This window comes from Chaetodon trifascialis, chromosome 1 (genome assembly GCF_039877785.1).
Source record: "Chaetodon trifascialis isolate fChaTrf1 chromosome 1, fChaTrf1.hap1, whole genome shotgun sequence".
NCBI classification, from domain to species: domain Eukaryota; kingdom Metazoa; phylum Chordata; class Actinopteri; order Chaetodontiformes; family Chaetodontidae; genus Chaetodon; species Chaetodon trifascialis.
This window is the reverse complement of record NC_092056.1, coordinates 17,541,356-17,557,554: the sequence shown is the minus strand read 5'-3', so window position 1 is coordinate 17,557,554 and position 16,199 is coordinate 17,541,356. Positions and strand designations below refer to the sequence as shown.

Sequence of the window (16,199 nt, the reverse complement as noted above, 5' to 3'; positions counted from 1 at the left end):
AAATAGAAAAGATTCTTATCAATCTGAGTTCATCTTTGCTGTATTGCCCCATTTAAGACACAACCACTGAGCTAGAAATCAGACATATTCTTCTTAGTTGTTGTTTCAAGTGTACCAGCAATCTGAAAGAAGAGGTGGCTGATTCATAATTAAGAGTGGAGATTTATAAGGTCCTGTCCTTTTGATATGTAATGCATCTCAGGATGGCTGGTGTATGCCTCCACTCTTTTATTGTTCCATTATCGCTCAGTGTACGGCTCTTTCTCTCATGAATACTAGCATGTGAGCTCCCACGAGTAATGGAGCAGACCATTCCTGAAAAGTGTTTTCATTCTGAGCTGGCCTTTTGTAAAAAATATGAGCAATGATAGAAGTATTTCACTGAACTGCCACTGACCTGCCTGCCATTTTGACCAGACACAGCACGAGTAAACACAGGTGGAACTGGCTGTGGTACTGTGCTGGTTCACTGGCACGGCTCACTGGGACACACAGATGGAAAATAAATGTTATTATACAATGTTATATATTAAATATATGCTTTTCTTACTATTGCAAGTTAAATGTCTGCTGAGAAAATAGCCTTGTGCTTCTGATTTCGATATATCAGTCCCTTGGGATGACACAGTGCTGCCATGAGCAAAATGCCACAGGTCTGAACATGGCAAACTTGAGAATTGTATCACACAAGACTCCTGAGAAGCTCTACAAATTGAGATTTTCCAGAGAAACAGTAGTTCTTCGGTTTGTACATCTGTGGCTAAACTCTGAGTCGCAAACTGTTCAGCTCTGTTAGAAATATGGCGCAATAGCCAGTACAAGCTACACAGTCCCTTTTCCTGGCCCTGTTGATTACAATGGGACTAGTGTAGCTGCAGGCACCATCACTGCAGATGCAAGTCTCTACCGTTCCGTGTTGCAGGGGGGGCTGATTTATGAGGTGCACTACGCTAGGTCTCCTGTGGCTACTCTCTATTCACACAGGAAGTAGGGCAGCCTTGACTCGTATTCATTTATCACTGAGTGTAAGGACTGGATAGATAACAGAGGCTGGGAGAGGGAGAATAAGTAGAGGGTACAAAAAGATGGAGGGACTTTCAAAAAATGTGAGAAATAACAGGGAAAAGAGGGAGTGAGGTACCAGGTGAATAATTAAGAAGAGCCAGGATGATGGTTATTTTGTATACAATGTGGGAAGGAAAAAGCAAAATAGATACAAAATAGTAGTATCCAGCTATTGTTGGAGTACAGAAAAGTGCAGGTGAGCACTCATTGAAACAAAGTGCCTGGTTCTGCTGCTGAACCCACTGCGACCATGTAGTATCACCGCTGGATCCTACACCTCCAGCTCACGAGCCTCAGAAACTGAGTAACATTTGACAGCCTCTTCTAGCTCAGTCAGCAGCTTGTCGACAACCCACTGAGAAAATGACAGGAGACTTTATAGAAGTTGTAATTTTCCAGCTTTCTCAGGTTGTACCTGTTAATATCCCGCTAATTCAATGAGGAGAGGTTTCATTTCTGAATACTTGATCCAGGTGTGAATCAGAACATGCCTCTCCAGGTGGCGGCTGCTGCAGCTTCACCCACACAAGCCATCACCATAAAACTACAGGGCGCTTTACTTAGTTTCACATTTCCTTTTATTCTTGTATGTATGACAGCTTCCATGTTGTTTATAACCGTTTGCTTATCAGTCTGCTGCCTTGCATATTTTGCCAGCTTAGCTTGCGCTGTTTCTCTGTGTTAGCAAGTCTTAAGTGTGTTGAGTTCACAGCAGAGCCTCAGTCTCTCCCGTGATCGTGTTTTGATATGTTTCAGACTGAGCCCGAGTTGATTGAGGAGACAAATGTTGACCGTTTAATGGGGCCGCGGGGATACGTGTATGGCCGGGGCTTGAAAGGCCACTCAGAGACATCCACTCTGAGCTCACAGCCATCCATTGATGAAGTGCGACAGCAGATGCACCTGCTGCTGGAGGAGGCATTCAGCCTGGCTTCAGGGGGCCAGTCCACATCCGGAAGGCACTCCCATCACCACCCTCCTCCTGACCACTACAGCCAGGCGCCGCCTCCCCTCCCCTACGCAGATGTGGTGACCAGCGCCCCGGGTACTATGAGCTGTGGACGGGGGGGCTTGCAGTGGGTACCATCTTATGGTGCAGATGTGTATCAGTGCAGCCTGCCCAAACCGGTAAGTGGGGTGACACTATTTGCCCTCCATTAAGAACTGAGATTGAGTTTATGTAACCTTAAAGGCCTTTCACTGTCTGTTTAAGGCCTTTCACTTCACCCAGCTCCCTGAGATGGCCATGGGTTCTCCTCCCCCTTTACCACCTCGCACTGGACCTCCTCCTGGGACTTCCTTGAGACGGTAAGGCTGAATAAGTCTCTCACACACACATGAAGATGCAGGCAGACACAGACATCCACACAATGTGAGCAGCATCCCAAAGTCCATCAGATATTCCACATTTATTCACATTCAAATTCATATTCAGGGACTAGATATTCACTAGGTAATGTGCTGTGGCCAGGGTGATTTTAGGCCTTGTATAAATTTGAATATTGAACTAGTGCATTGGGAGTAGGCAAGAATATTAATGAGGTACTCTCTTTTCCACATGGAGTGTGACTGCCATCTAGTGGTACTAGTCAAGTACTTCAGTGACTTTTTCTCTCCAATCTCCATCAACTTAGTTCCACTTCTGACTTGGGGCCTAAGGGAAGGAGCTCAGAGACATCTGTCACTGAAATGCAGAGTCAACATGACAACAACCCATATGCGCCAACTACTCGAGCAGCACTTCCATCTATTACTGCAGAGCAGCCTGTGTCCAACTACTCAGGTAAGCATATGAGGAGTTGACTTTGCCAAAGTAACCCATGATGTGCTTTGTTCAGTGAATGTCAGTCTCTTCTCCTGTGTAGGAAACCCAATAACAGCCGTGTACGCCATCCCAGCCACCAGGCCCGGCTACTCAGAATACTTTGTCTCCACACCACCCACCTCCTACCACAGTCCCTCCTGGATGTCCTATCCACCTGAACCTGAGGATGTGCCCCCACAGTGGGCAGACTCTGTAAGGAATACCATTTTGTTTGCTTAGTAAGCACCCAATCCGACTAAAAAATAAACCCAAAATAACTGAGCAATTTGTAGTGGTAGAGTAACATGACCAGAAGTGATGATTAAAATAGGACAGTCTCAGGTTTCAAGCATTTGTCCCAGTGCCCCAGCAGCGCTTTGTCCTTATAATCAGACCTTTGACTTTCTTACAGAATTAATGTCCAACAGAAGAGTAGCAAGGAGTAGTTGTAAGTTGAGACTCAATCAGTGAGTTTAGACTCTTACTGACATTACACAAGCCCAGTGTTCTGGCTTTATGTGTGCATAATACTTATCCATAAAACTTGAATACAGACTAGTCAAACTGTCAAAACAAATGCTGTGACTGTTGTAGTGAGTTTAAATACCCCACCCTCACCCCCTGATTGTCAGGATGTCTCATAACTTCACCCTCCCTCCAGTGGCAGAGAGTGAGCTACAGCACTGCAACTGCTCCGGCTGAAAAGCTAGAAACCCTCAGAAACACAAACTGGGGAGATTAGTAGGGAAACATATCTGTGTGGGTGAGGTCTATATAAAAGCATTGTTTTTTGCAGGCCATCGCACGATGGCACCAACGATGATTCAAAAAGTCTTTTTATGCTCATGTCCCTATCCACCCTTGAAAAGGACTGAAAACATCCTCCTACACTCTCCTCTGATTTTCATTGAAATAAGGCGGGTTCCATTCGTCCTGTCAGATCTGTTGTAACCCCTGTGACCCTCCTTCCCTCCCCTCCCCTGCACAGGACTCTCCTTGTTTGTATGGAATGCTCTGTTTTTCTTCCCTGTCTGTCTGCCTGTTTCAACCAGATGCCTTCACGCAGTGTCTTTTTGCAGAACCAGTGTCATTTAGAAACCATTTGCTGATCTGAATTTTTGGCTGCCGTTGAGTGGACACAACAAAATACCGGGGTAGTTGAGAACATTTCCTAAATGAACACCTATTTTATTTATTTTTTCTTTTTCTTTTTTTCATTTCTTGTGGTGTAAATCTGACACTTATGAAGATTTTCTATTCAATACTCAAAAGTAGTCCATTTTGGAGTTCAAACACTGTTTGAACCAAAATCCATTTCAGTATCATATAGTTGTGCAGTAGATCTCCACACTCCACACATTACTTTCCCTATTATTTTGGTTTATTTCTAATGATTTTCCCAGATATAGTTGTGTATATTTTCCCCTATCACTCATTTAATTCTTTCTAAAATAGTGGTGCAAGAGAAAATGTTCACTCAGCAAAATAACAAACTATCGCATTCACTGTATCCTTCTAATTGTCTGATTGGCAGCCATTATTTTCGTGGGTAGTGATAATATGAAGTTACTGTATTACTGATTTCATGTCTACCCTGTTTTCCAGTTGCCCCTGCCTGGGTATGTTGAGGCTTTTCCTCATCCTCGCTACCCACAGGGGAGCCCCACCAGGCTGCCTCTGCAGTATAACCAGGCACTGGAGCAGCCACCCACTGCCCCTAGCACAGGTTCCCAGCAAAGCCTGCCCCAGGTGGTGAAGGACATGGACAGCATGCCCCTGAGCAGCCTCTCCACCTCTGCACTCGTGCAGGCTATCCGGCAGGAGGTGGCCAAGCTGGCGAAGAAGCAGAACGACGTGTTTGAGTTCTAGTTTTAATTCTGCCCTCTTCTGTGCAGGAGATGGGTAACTGTGCATTGGTCTTCAACAGAGGCACACAATGGTTCCCCTTCGGACTGATTTTTGATGTTTGTACTGTAAAATGGACTGATCTTCTTTACCCACTGATTTCTTTTCACATGCCATTGGTGTTTTGCAGGAACAGACAACGTTATGTTCTTTCTTGTTTGTTCAGTTTTTGTTTTTTTTTGTTTTTTTTTTAGAAAAAAATGCCATTCTCTATTGATGATGTCCCAAGTAAGTAACATGCATCACTTCTATGTAGATATGTCAATAGGATATGCTAAATATGGAAAATGTAATTTTTTTCCAGGATTAGACATTTTTGTGAATCAGCATCGATTGAGAGGAGAGAAATGGTGGCATCGTTGTTTGAACTGAGAGGACCAAATACTTCCTGTCAGATGGTTAAGTATAAACCACATTGTATACGAGCATGTACAGTATTAGGACATCATGTATCTTATCTCCGTCGATAGGCCATTAGCTTCTACATCAATGTCGGGTCATTCAAACATCCATACCATATCAAGGTACACATTACAGTGTCACATATGAAGACCATAACAATAACAACACACACTGACTGCCCTTGGTTTGTTAATCATTTTTAGGAATTTAAATTGTAGTTCCCGTTAATTAAAAAATGGACTAAATGCTGTGTGTATCTGCCTTTTAAGTTGAAACCAACTGAGCATTAAAGCTTAAGCAGTCTCTATGATGATGCAACCTATGGATGGAAATGTTTGCCTTTACAAATCTGAATAGAAGCATTTATCCTTTATCCAATATTTATTTGGGTGCTCAACTTACAGTACACTGACTTGGTTGACATTAGTAGACTTTTCTTAACAGTAATGGGTGGTTATTAGAGTACTGTGTTGTAACAGTTGTTAAATACTTAAAAGTATGAACTTTGACTTAACTATAAGTTTGTCTTTTCTTGAAGAAAACAAATACAAAAAGCTTAGTGAATTCATTTTTGGAGGCGGATGGACAAAAGAGTGGCAGTTTCATACCGTGCCCAGTGGTTTTAAGATGCGCTGACAATTCAGTGCACGTACAACAACAAAACCTGTCACAAAATAATTCTCTTTGCTGCTGGAAGACGTGACACCATTTCTTGTAAAGTTAGATAGGGAAGAAGGCGAATCCTTTGTTTGTTTACTGGCCTTAAGACATTTTAATGGTCTCGATAGGTACAATTCATGAATAAAATACAAAGTTCATGTAAACTGTTGACCTGATGAGAGGTTCTACTGTACATCAGCTCTAAGTAGTTATAAATGCACAAACCCCGATGTCTTTGTGAAACGTTGTGAATGTCTGAGTGTCCACTCAGACTGAGTGCACAGTCCAGCACAGAGCACAGTTGTTTCCCAAAAGCTGTTTCAGAAGCACTGTGCTCATTGTGAACATATCAGTGTGGAACATCAGTGACCTGGAATCATCCAGCTTGTTATGGTGCAGAGGTAGACATTTACCTTAAAAAGCTAATTTCATAATCATATAATTTAAAAATCGCTGCTTCACGTCATCAGTCTTATTACATTTTAAATCAGCTAGAGAGTGTTTGATAGAGCAACATAACAAGCTTGACAAAATAAAATTCTGGGCAGAATACATTTGATTGATAAAAATGTGCTTATGGTACATTTTAAACAAATTACCAAGTCTTCTGATCATTACTGGGATGAACTACACACGTGCATGCCAGAATTATTCCAGCAGTGACAGAAAGTACAGAGGTCAGCTCTGTATTTAATGTAAGATTGGGGCATTCAAGGATCCAAATAAAACTTTTTGACGTGCTTTATCTTGAAGCTGTACTTATTTTATCCGAATCACTGAACGGACCATCTTAATCAGCTTTTCAGACTAGTTTATTTTGTCTGTTATTGAAATCAGACAGTGCAGGCCGTGCACAAAACAAAACTATGAATTATTCAATAAAAGTCCTATGAAACAACAGTCATTAAATCATTGCACACATGAAATGAATTCATCTGTCTTGGAAAAAGACTCATACTCTCATTTCACTGTGGCATAAAAGCCGTTAATAGGTTATGATGAACTGCTTGGGAATGGGAAGTGAGACTGACTGCAGATGAGTGCAGGTAAGCCTGTTGCAGGTGTGCTGCATAAACATTCAGATGGCATAGATTACCTACTTTTACTGTGTTATTGCAAATCACATGGAATGCTTTGCTGATTATTAAAATCAATGCTGTCATAAGAAAATGGCCAGTTGTGACGTATGAGAGACTGCTATGAGTGAAAATGCCTTTAAATCAATATTTACTTTTGTAGAACAGTATTTATGTGACAGCAGTCCGGGATGATTTTAACCTTTTTGCATTCTGACTTCTGAGCAAACCTTCCCTCTCTTCTTTTATACTCATGCCTGTTGGTGTGTAAGTAGGTATAAGGAAATACTGTATGTCTTAAACTCAACAAGAACTCTGTTGTTGGTTGTTTTCCTGAGTTTCCTTTTACCCATAATTCAGAGGAGCACTTAATGTCTTAAGAACTGTACTAAATACAGTGAAACCATTTTTGTGTATACCAGAAATGAACACTTTTCCACATTCTCATGCTGGAAAACTTAGCGATATTGAATAAAAGGGATTTAGCTGTTTTTTTTTTTTTTATTATTTAGAAACATGGCAAGTTTTTATTCTATAAAATGAAATATGAAGTGAGCTAAACCTGTTAAAAAAAATCAATGTCTTTTTGTCCTCCTGACTGTTTTTCTCATTTCCTTTTCATCTGCTTGATCTTGTTATATTTGATGTTCCTCAGAGATTGATTTGATAGAGACCTTGAGACAGATGGCGAATGAAAGAAATGTTAGTCTACATGATTAAAATCAAATAAAAGATTTTATCAGATGAATCAATCATCAATCCGTGTCTTCAGTACCTCTTTCCTTTTGTGTGTAAATTTTCTTGACGAGCAATATCAAGAGAGCTGAAGCAGTTTTTGTAGGCACATTACAACAAAGTCACGACGATTCACAGTCCATTACACTAATTATACCTTCAAATAAGTTATGACAGAAAATTCCCTACCTATTCCTTCTTTGGGCACTGACTGTTGTAATCTCATATCCAGCCACCTGTGGCAGCAGCGAGCACAGTGCAGTTGAGCAGTGTTTGAGTAGGTGAGTGAGGAAGAAATCCTGCGCCATCTTGGACATTACAAGCTGGTGGACACGTGTGTCTCTGCTCTTGTCATAATGCTTCAGAGGTCTGACCTTTCAAACAGTAGAAAATATGAGTTGTTGCTGTTGTGCCGCTTTTTAACAAAAGACATGCCAAAACCAAGCAACAAGGAATATATTTCACAGGTGAGAAGTTCTAAAGTTCTACTGTTATGAACTTGTTGAATTTGATAAATCACAAAAAGTAGCCTAGTGATGTTGAATTAAGTTAGCTCTAAATTGTCTACTTCAGAGTGCTAAACTTGTTTCATGGCACTAACTTGACACACAGTAACTATTGTCCAGATAGACTTGTTTTGTGTGTAGGTAAGATACAAGAGAGACTTTGATCAAATGACTTGAACATTATGGCATCTATGAACACTGTTGTCAGTTAATTTAGCACATTGCTACTCTGAGAATCGAGAGAGAGAGAGAGCATATGTCAGGTGTGCCAAACAGGCCGAGACAGCCATCATAGTGTTCAGACCCAAACTGCTCCACTTGGCCTGCAACACGTGTCATCTCATGAGATGTCGTGCTTGATCAAGCAAGACAAGTTTTGTTTTGACAATACGTATCTGCTGCTGCCTAACACGTCAATATACAGCAAGCATAATGTGTGCATTAATTCTTTCCTGTGAACAGCATCTCAGGCCCCCAAATAAAAGTGACACCTGCGACACAAGCAAGCTGCCATCAGGAAGCTCAATACCCATCAGAACAGCTTGACACGGCATGTACGATAATGACTCAAGATACCATCCTGATGTGACTGATGTGCTGTAGCGGCTGACAGGTACTAGTGTAAAAAATAAAACTGTTGTATAATTTTGACTTGAGAGGATACACCCATCCTGTCTACTTTAGACACCAATACACTATTTGTTTGACAGCTGAGCTGCAGGGAACCATATGAATGTCAAGCCAGATATGATATTGCATTTAATATTGCAATAATATTGCATCCAATACATGGTTACTGTTAACAGTTCTAATCAATTTGAGAGGCATATTCACAGTGTTTCTATTCTTTATTTACCCATAACTGACATTTTGCCAGGACCTGGGCTTGGAAAAACTCTTCCAAAGAGGACATCTATCGTGTATGAGGATGTTGATGCTGCTATTTGAACAGTGCCATGTTTGTCCAAGGACCAACCAGCCACATGTCAGCTGAGTTCCTGCTGCTAACCTTTAGCATGTACCTGCTGTGTCACTGGATCTTTTTGTAAGGTCTCATTGGTAAGTGAATCATCTTGCCAGGTTTGGTGAAATTTCAGGGTAGAATCACCTGTGAGCTTACTGGTTCATAGGTATTTTTCTTGATTTTTTTCTACTCTATGCACTTTTATGAGAAGTGTTTTTCCAGGGAGGCTGCATAAAATGCAGTGGGAGTAATTGTACTTACCAAATGTGAGAAATATCCATTAGCCACCTCCAAAATTAAACATTGTAATACCCAGATGCTTCAATAGGTTTGCTGGAAATTTTAATGAATTCCTACTCCCACATGAAGAAATTCCATTACGAGAAAATGACAAGGTAAAAGCTCAGGTGTGTGTACGTATTTTTATTTCAATGTTTAACAACAACACAACAGAACAACACAAGCAACAGACAATTTAGCCAACAGGGGATGTTTTTTCACAAGATCAAATTAGAAGAAAAACATGAATCTGTTGACACAGTCACATTGTGGAGACTCACCTTACTTGTGGGGACAAAACGCAAGTCCCCATAATGTAAAATCATTACATTTTAGGATGAAAACTGACATTAAGGTTCGGGTTAGGCAAGTAGTGGTTATGCGTGTGTGTCTGTGTGTGCGTGTGTGCATCTGTAGTTCAGCCTTTTGCCACCAGGGCTCAGCCTAAAGCCATGCAAACATGTTCTCTCTCAGTGAAAGAAGCATATCTTTATCTAATGGCAAATTAGCCAAGTCAGAGCATCACTAATTTGATTTCCTTCCAGAAACAGAAGGCTGTGCATTCACTGGGAGTACAGCCTTGCATTAAATGTCACATGGGGTGGACAAAATAACAGGAACACTAGTCAATACTGTGCGATAAAGTTTAATGCACAAACCTTGCTATAAATACTACCTTCTTGAAGCCTGCACTGTTCAAGTTTTGATGACATTCTGTCGGGGTGTTGTTGATTCAGCTGTGTGTATTTGTGAGGCTTAGGTCTGTGGCGCCGTATCAAAATGCATTATATTGAAAGGTGTTCCAGCAATGGTAGACTTACATATTGCTATGCTCTGTTTGCCGTGTGTAGACAGTAAAGTCATCCAATTGGAGTTAAGCCTGTGCAGTCATGGGGCTAATGTACAGGCAATTCTATACATCAGAGCTAATGTTTCTAGCCTTTGGTTACAGTACATTTTAAGATTTTTGCACATGCACTAACTATGATTTGGACTCCTTTGAGGCTGTGTATATCTGTTACCGTTTTCACATTTGCCTGTGTAATTAATCTTCTGTTCAAAAAATAAATTGTTATAAGAAAGTAACTCATGACCTTGATAATTTACTACTACTACATGGCAAATTGAAGGTGAGGGTGACTGAAGTAATAATTAGCAGTAAAACTACTATGAACTGTGATTGCAATCAAGCAACTAAATTGCAACTCGCATGCTCTCTAAATGCACAATCTTTGCCATTGTCAAGCAAAACAAAAGGTTCCTTATTATAAGCTTCATGTAATGTGACTGTACAGTATATCTTTCAGTACTGTTGCCGTTTCTATACATCATAATAAGCATCCATTTGCAAGTCACTTCTGTGTTGTTTAGCAGTGTGTATGTGTCCAAATGTGTATAGTGGGCATGTTGCACACTAAAAGTATTAATCATCAAATAAGATTAGGGAGAGTTTCAGAAAAAAGGGAATTTATACGTTAGTGTTACAGCATTCAAGATTACGCTTCTCCGCTTGTATACACATTTATACTGTTGTGCTTCATTTATATCGCTCTCCTTATGATATGTCCCCATTTTAATTTGTCGACTTGTACAACACTTGTTAAACTCTCGCAGGTTGAGTGTAGATATTAGAGCCTAATTTGGCAGCTGTAATTAGATGTGATCTAACGCTGAAGGTTCATTATCTCTAATAAAGGCTTCTTAAAGTAATTATGGTTCAGCCTTCTTGAGGAGACATCAGCACACAGATTAGATAATTACCACAATGGTCAGTGCAAGGACAGGTCAAGGGAGGAAAACCGCCTTGAAAGTAACTGAGTGGACACTGAAAGTGATTCTCCATACTCCGATAATCAGGGGCATGCATGCACTTTCACGTCATGCTCAAACTGGGTTCAGACTGAGGTGTTGCTGGGAAGCCTGGGGAGCTGGAAAAGATTGGTGAAATGAAGCGTAACCACAGATTCTCTGGCATTAGTGTGAGTCAGAAGGTCTCGATGAGACAAATGATAAATTAAAATTGTTTCACTGTTAAATGATCTAATGACTATGGTTATCCCAAACGATAACATTTTCTCCTTCTATCCGTATCATTTCACATGGGTGCAAATGACACATTGTTTTCCGCTGACTGAACTTTCCCCAGTGGTGCAATTTTAATATGTGAACTCAGTGGGTGGTGCATTGAAAGTCAGACTCAAAACCAGACAGACTGAGTCTCATTAACTGAGGTGCCTCTGAACTACACAGTGGAATAGAACATTAAAATTATCTTATCGCCTGTCGTGCCTCTGCAACAGATGCTCCAGTTCAGATGAGTCATGCATGTACAGTAAATAAAGCTGTGCAACTTTTTCCGTGTCAGTGCAGTTGAGCTCTAAATAGACAAACCTTTAGGGTTTTCATAACAGCAGCTCTGTGTGGTTCAGCCTATTTCATGTAATTCTATTGATTATTTCTCTGCCTACTTCGGTTGGTGCATCACAGCAAATTCCAGTCCACCTCCTCAAAAAATAATCAGACTGCTGCTCGGACCTGGACTGTGAGTATAAAACTTTGTGCAGGTTCTCAGTACTGGCATTACTGCGCAGTAGTAGGATAACTGCATGCCCTATTCAGTCTTCCCCCTCACACGTGCTGCAGTGCCTGTTTGAAGACGCTAGGGGCTGTCCAAGATACTTAACCATGCACATATAGCACCACCTCTGTGCCACCTTATTACTGAAGACAGTCGGCTGGAGGATTTTTCCTCAACAAAAGCTCAACACATTCAGTATACTGACACAATCTGCCGTACACAGTCAGAGCTAGATATCCATGCTCTGATTATGCACATAGAAGGCTTTGCATGCATGAAACTAAGAACAGTCATTTTTTCAGTTGCTTCCTAAAGTACTTGTTCATTTGGCCACAGCAGCTTTTTTATTGTTGAATATCCAATATGAAATCATCTATTGAACTACATTATTGCTTGAGGACAGGACAGTGCACAAGTTAACACTTTAACATTTCTCTGAGAATTTCTCATGAACCCAGTTTACTGAGGCTGGAGAGGGTGATGTCTGAATAATAGTGATTGAATATTATTGATCCTTATTGCTCAACATAGGAATCACTGTCAGAAATAGAAAAAGATAGCAAACAGTTAATGATGATAGTTATTCACATTTGACATATGAGCACCACAACTGATTTTAATTGCTGTGGGTTTGGCTGCAGAGGTATCTTCAGTGGATATCTAAAAACCAAAGCCAAAATTATCTGGATGAGTCGATACCACAAGGGTAAGGGATAAAGTAAAGTGAACTGATGCTTAAAGCCTGATTTATTTCTGATCCTAATCCTATTGCACTCAGGTCAGCTATCAAAAACACCTCATCGCCCTCCATGAGAGTACTGGAACATTTTCTATTGTATACTTAAGTAAGAGCAAACACACAGTAGCCAGATGTTTAAATGAATATGTGTGTTAGTCCAATGCAATTTTTGCATCAGGGATGGATAGAGAGAAAAGAGCGGCCCCTTGAGTGTTTAAGGAAACCTGGTGAAAGCAAACAAATCTGCTCACACATTTATTAAATTCTCTGTTTTCCTCTGAGATTTTCTGTTTTGGTGTGCATAGCTAGCCGAGCTATAAGGACTCAACACTAGCCACCTCTATTGAGGTGTGGCGAGATTCAGAGGAAATATGTTACAGCTGGAGAATGTAAGACTGACTTTAAGCCAACAGCAATGATAAATAACCGTTATTCATTTCCATATCCCTTTGTCAAGCCACAGTTCACATTTGTATTTGGCCATCCATTGTGTGTGCGTGTGTGTCCTCCACTAACATACTAACATACATTACATTAAGTGAGTTCTTAGTAGTCCAAACAGTAAGGCATCATTTATTCACTTTCTTGAGGATGAATCATTTTTGCCTGAAGGCAGGTGTGCTGGTAAATGAGCAGGCTTGCTGTTAACTTACATAAATTTTGTTGGCAACTGGCTGAAGTGGCTGTTACCACCAAGGAACATGTCCATTCCAAGAAAAAATGTCAAATTTTCAGCTCAACTGAAAGGAAGCTGATTAGCTGTTAAATATGCACAGGTGTGCAATCACACAATCAAGCACTCCATCACAGCAGACAGAAAGAATGGACTGAACCAGTATTGCTTCAGTCTCCCCTTGTTCTTTCAAACAGCTGCTGAGGTGAAGCCACCAAACTTGTAATTCTTTGTGTATGCAAACTCTGGAAAGCCACTTAAAACCATTCTCCCATGCTAGCTTTGGGATGAGTGCCTCAAGTGTCTGATTTGGCTCAGGACAGAGTGAAACAGCTGTGTCGTATGGGTTCAGATGTGTTATAAAGTGCCTACTGGTGCAGCTGCAATGTTATGGTCCTTTAATTCAGATCCCTGATCTGTACTATTCTCCATCATTTACTTCGTCTCTTTAAAACTTGTCCCCACTCTGGGATTTTAACCAGTTGGCCAGACTGCAAATAATAATGGAGAAGAGAATTTGTTTTTTGAAATCCTCAAAAATTAATGGCTAGAATTAGTGTTTCTATTTAGAAACAAGATTAGGCACAGATCTATAAATCATAGACCAGTGAGGTACAATTTGGGACTAAATTTAGAACAAGGTTGGAAGCTATTTTGTGGTGAATAGCAGGCTGGGTTCCTCCTTTGTAACTTGGTCTTTAAATTACAACTCTGTCCCAATTCTAATTGAAAACATCTTTGGCTGTATGGGATATGCAGAGCTTTGGCTGGATCAGGAGCAGAGAAGCTGGCAAAGCTTAGCTCTTTTATTTGGATTAATATCCCCAACACCTGTCTTAGGGGAAATTAATGAGTGTTACTGAAAGCAGCTTTCTTTCTTCCTCAAACCATTTCTGCTGATTTCTTACTTTCTTGACCCCTTCTGCCACCTCCTTTTCCCTCTCTCTGTTGCCCTTCCCATGCTTTCCCTCTGTAGATTAATTGCTCAGTGATACCGTATGTTAAGGACTGCTGTGAGTTTCCATACCCAGCTGTTTGAAAGTGGACTAGTCAGCAGGATTTGGCTGTTTGGTCCTCACTTGCCACTTCTTATGCACTCCCTCATCTCTTTTCCAGTTCTCCTTCAAGACTCCTCCTCTTGTCCTTTACCCTTCTCCCTCATCTGCCTGCTTTCAGTGTAATTTTCCCTGCTGGCACTGTCATGTGGCTAATTTTAGTTTTATCATCCCTATTTCAGTTGCAGCCTCAACAGTTCTTACATGTTTTTAAACGGTAGCCTAAATAAAAACAGCGTACTTTCTCAGATTATAAAGAATAAAAAGGATTTTCAACCTTAATCAATGAACATTATCATCTTGTTATGAGATTCTCTGCTCTATGACCTCCATTAACTGTAAAGGCTTTTATAACTAACCTATTTGGTTCAGTTCAAATGAACTGTGTTTACCTGTTTGATTTGGTGCGTTTAGGTTGGTGTTGGACCCTGTCGGTTGAACCCTGGAACCTGGTTGGGGACGGCCTGAAAAAGAGGGTCTGGGTAAGTGGTCTTAAAACACAGCAGACCAACCACAGGGTTTTCTGATAGTAACTAAAGCTAAACTAAGCCCATACGTAAACTGTTGAGAGAATAATCTTACAACAATAACTGGATAAGTGACGTATGTATTTTTGCAAATCAGTTGGTAACCATGGTAACATGAATGGGCCTTTGCATGAGACTGCAGGGATTTTTCCTGCATTCAGAAGATGAAATGAGTTACAATGGATGATTGTCTATTTTGGCAGCTCCTCATTTGACAATAAGCGAAATATAGTGACCACATAGTCACTAAACATCTGTAATATTAAGATGAACGACACTTCATCATTACCTGTGCTTCATTTTTATACTGTGATACCAAATTACAATCTGGATTGTGAAGCTCATAATCAGTTATTTCTTGGTGAAGCGTTTGTGACACCTGAGCAGATAAATGCACATATGATGTCCAGTAAAGTGCTGCACTTTCTGTCGCCTGAATTTGTGTCCATGTAGCGCCAAAACTATTAGGCCTGTCATGACAACTGCTTTCATATTTCACAGAGTTAACATGTTCTCCCCGTGTTCGCCTGGGGTATCCTCCATTAAAAAAACCCCACTAAAAACATGCAAGAAGATCACCACCTGACCAATGGTGACCAAAGAAACTGGGTCCCCGGGTGCCGGTCGGATGGCAGCCCACCGCTCCTGGTCTGCCGCAGAGGAAGGACGACCAGGATGGGTCAAACGCGGGGGACAAATTTCACCAATTGCATGGCGTGTGTACATGTATTTAATATGTGACACACACATATACACCTCTGTTGTACACAATGAAACAATCAAAACCGACACAGTAGCAAGTGACATTGGTGCCAAGCTTTCCCTGTTTTTTTTTTTTGTTTGTTTGTTTTGTTTTGTTTGGTGCAAAATGAATGAAGTAGATTAAGGCTGCAGGTGCTCAGAATCATGTTGTTTTCTGGTTGCAATCTACTTCATTCATTTTGAAGAAGAACATTACTTACTTTTGGTTTCATTACCACCAATGGCATCCACAGGTCCAGCCTTCACTCCCTGAATAGTAGAGGTTATCAATAAACAATCCTAACTGCACTCAAACACTCTAATAGATATTACTGTAATATACATACCAGTGTTTCAGGTTTATGCCATCTTTGTTCCATCTCAGTACATAAAAGAGCAAGGGCAACTACAGATGTCTCAGTAGTGGACTGTTTGATGCAGCAGGGCAACAAAATGATTGCCTAAGGCAGCTCCAGCCACACAAGAGCAG

The 16,199-nt window shown here is 40.8% G+C and overlaps 1 protein-coding gene across 1 annotated transcript in view; it reads left to right on the top strand.

Annotated features, from left to right (window-relative positions):
• Positions 1-7,671, top strand: part of kiaa1549lb (KIAA1549-like b) — a 61,201-nt gene extending 53,530 nt beyond the window's left edge. The window contains exons 18-22 of the mRNA XM_070965143.1: positions 1,822-2,193; positions 2,279-2,373; positions 2,700-2,848; positions 2,931-3,082; positions 4,475-7,671. Coding sequence (XP_070821244.1) covers positions 1,822-2,193; positions 2,279-2,373; positions 2,700-2,848; positions 2,931-3,082; positions 4,475-4,738 — 1,032 coding nt within the window. The 3' untranslated portion in view covers positions 4,739-7,671. The remainder of the gene's footprint in view (positions 1-1,821; positions 2,194-2,278; positions 2,374-2,699; positions 2,849-2,930; positions 3,083-4,474) is intronic.
• The last annotated feature ends 8,528 nt before the right edge of the window (positions 7,672-16,199 follow it).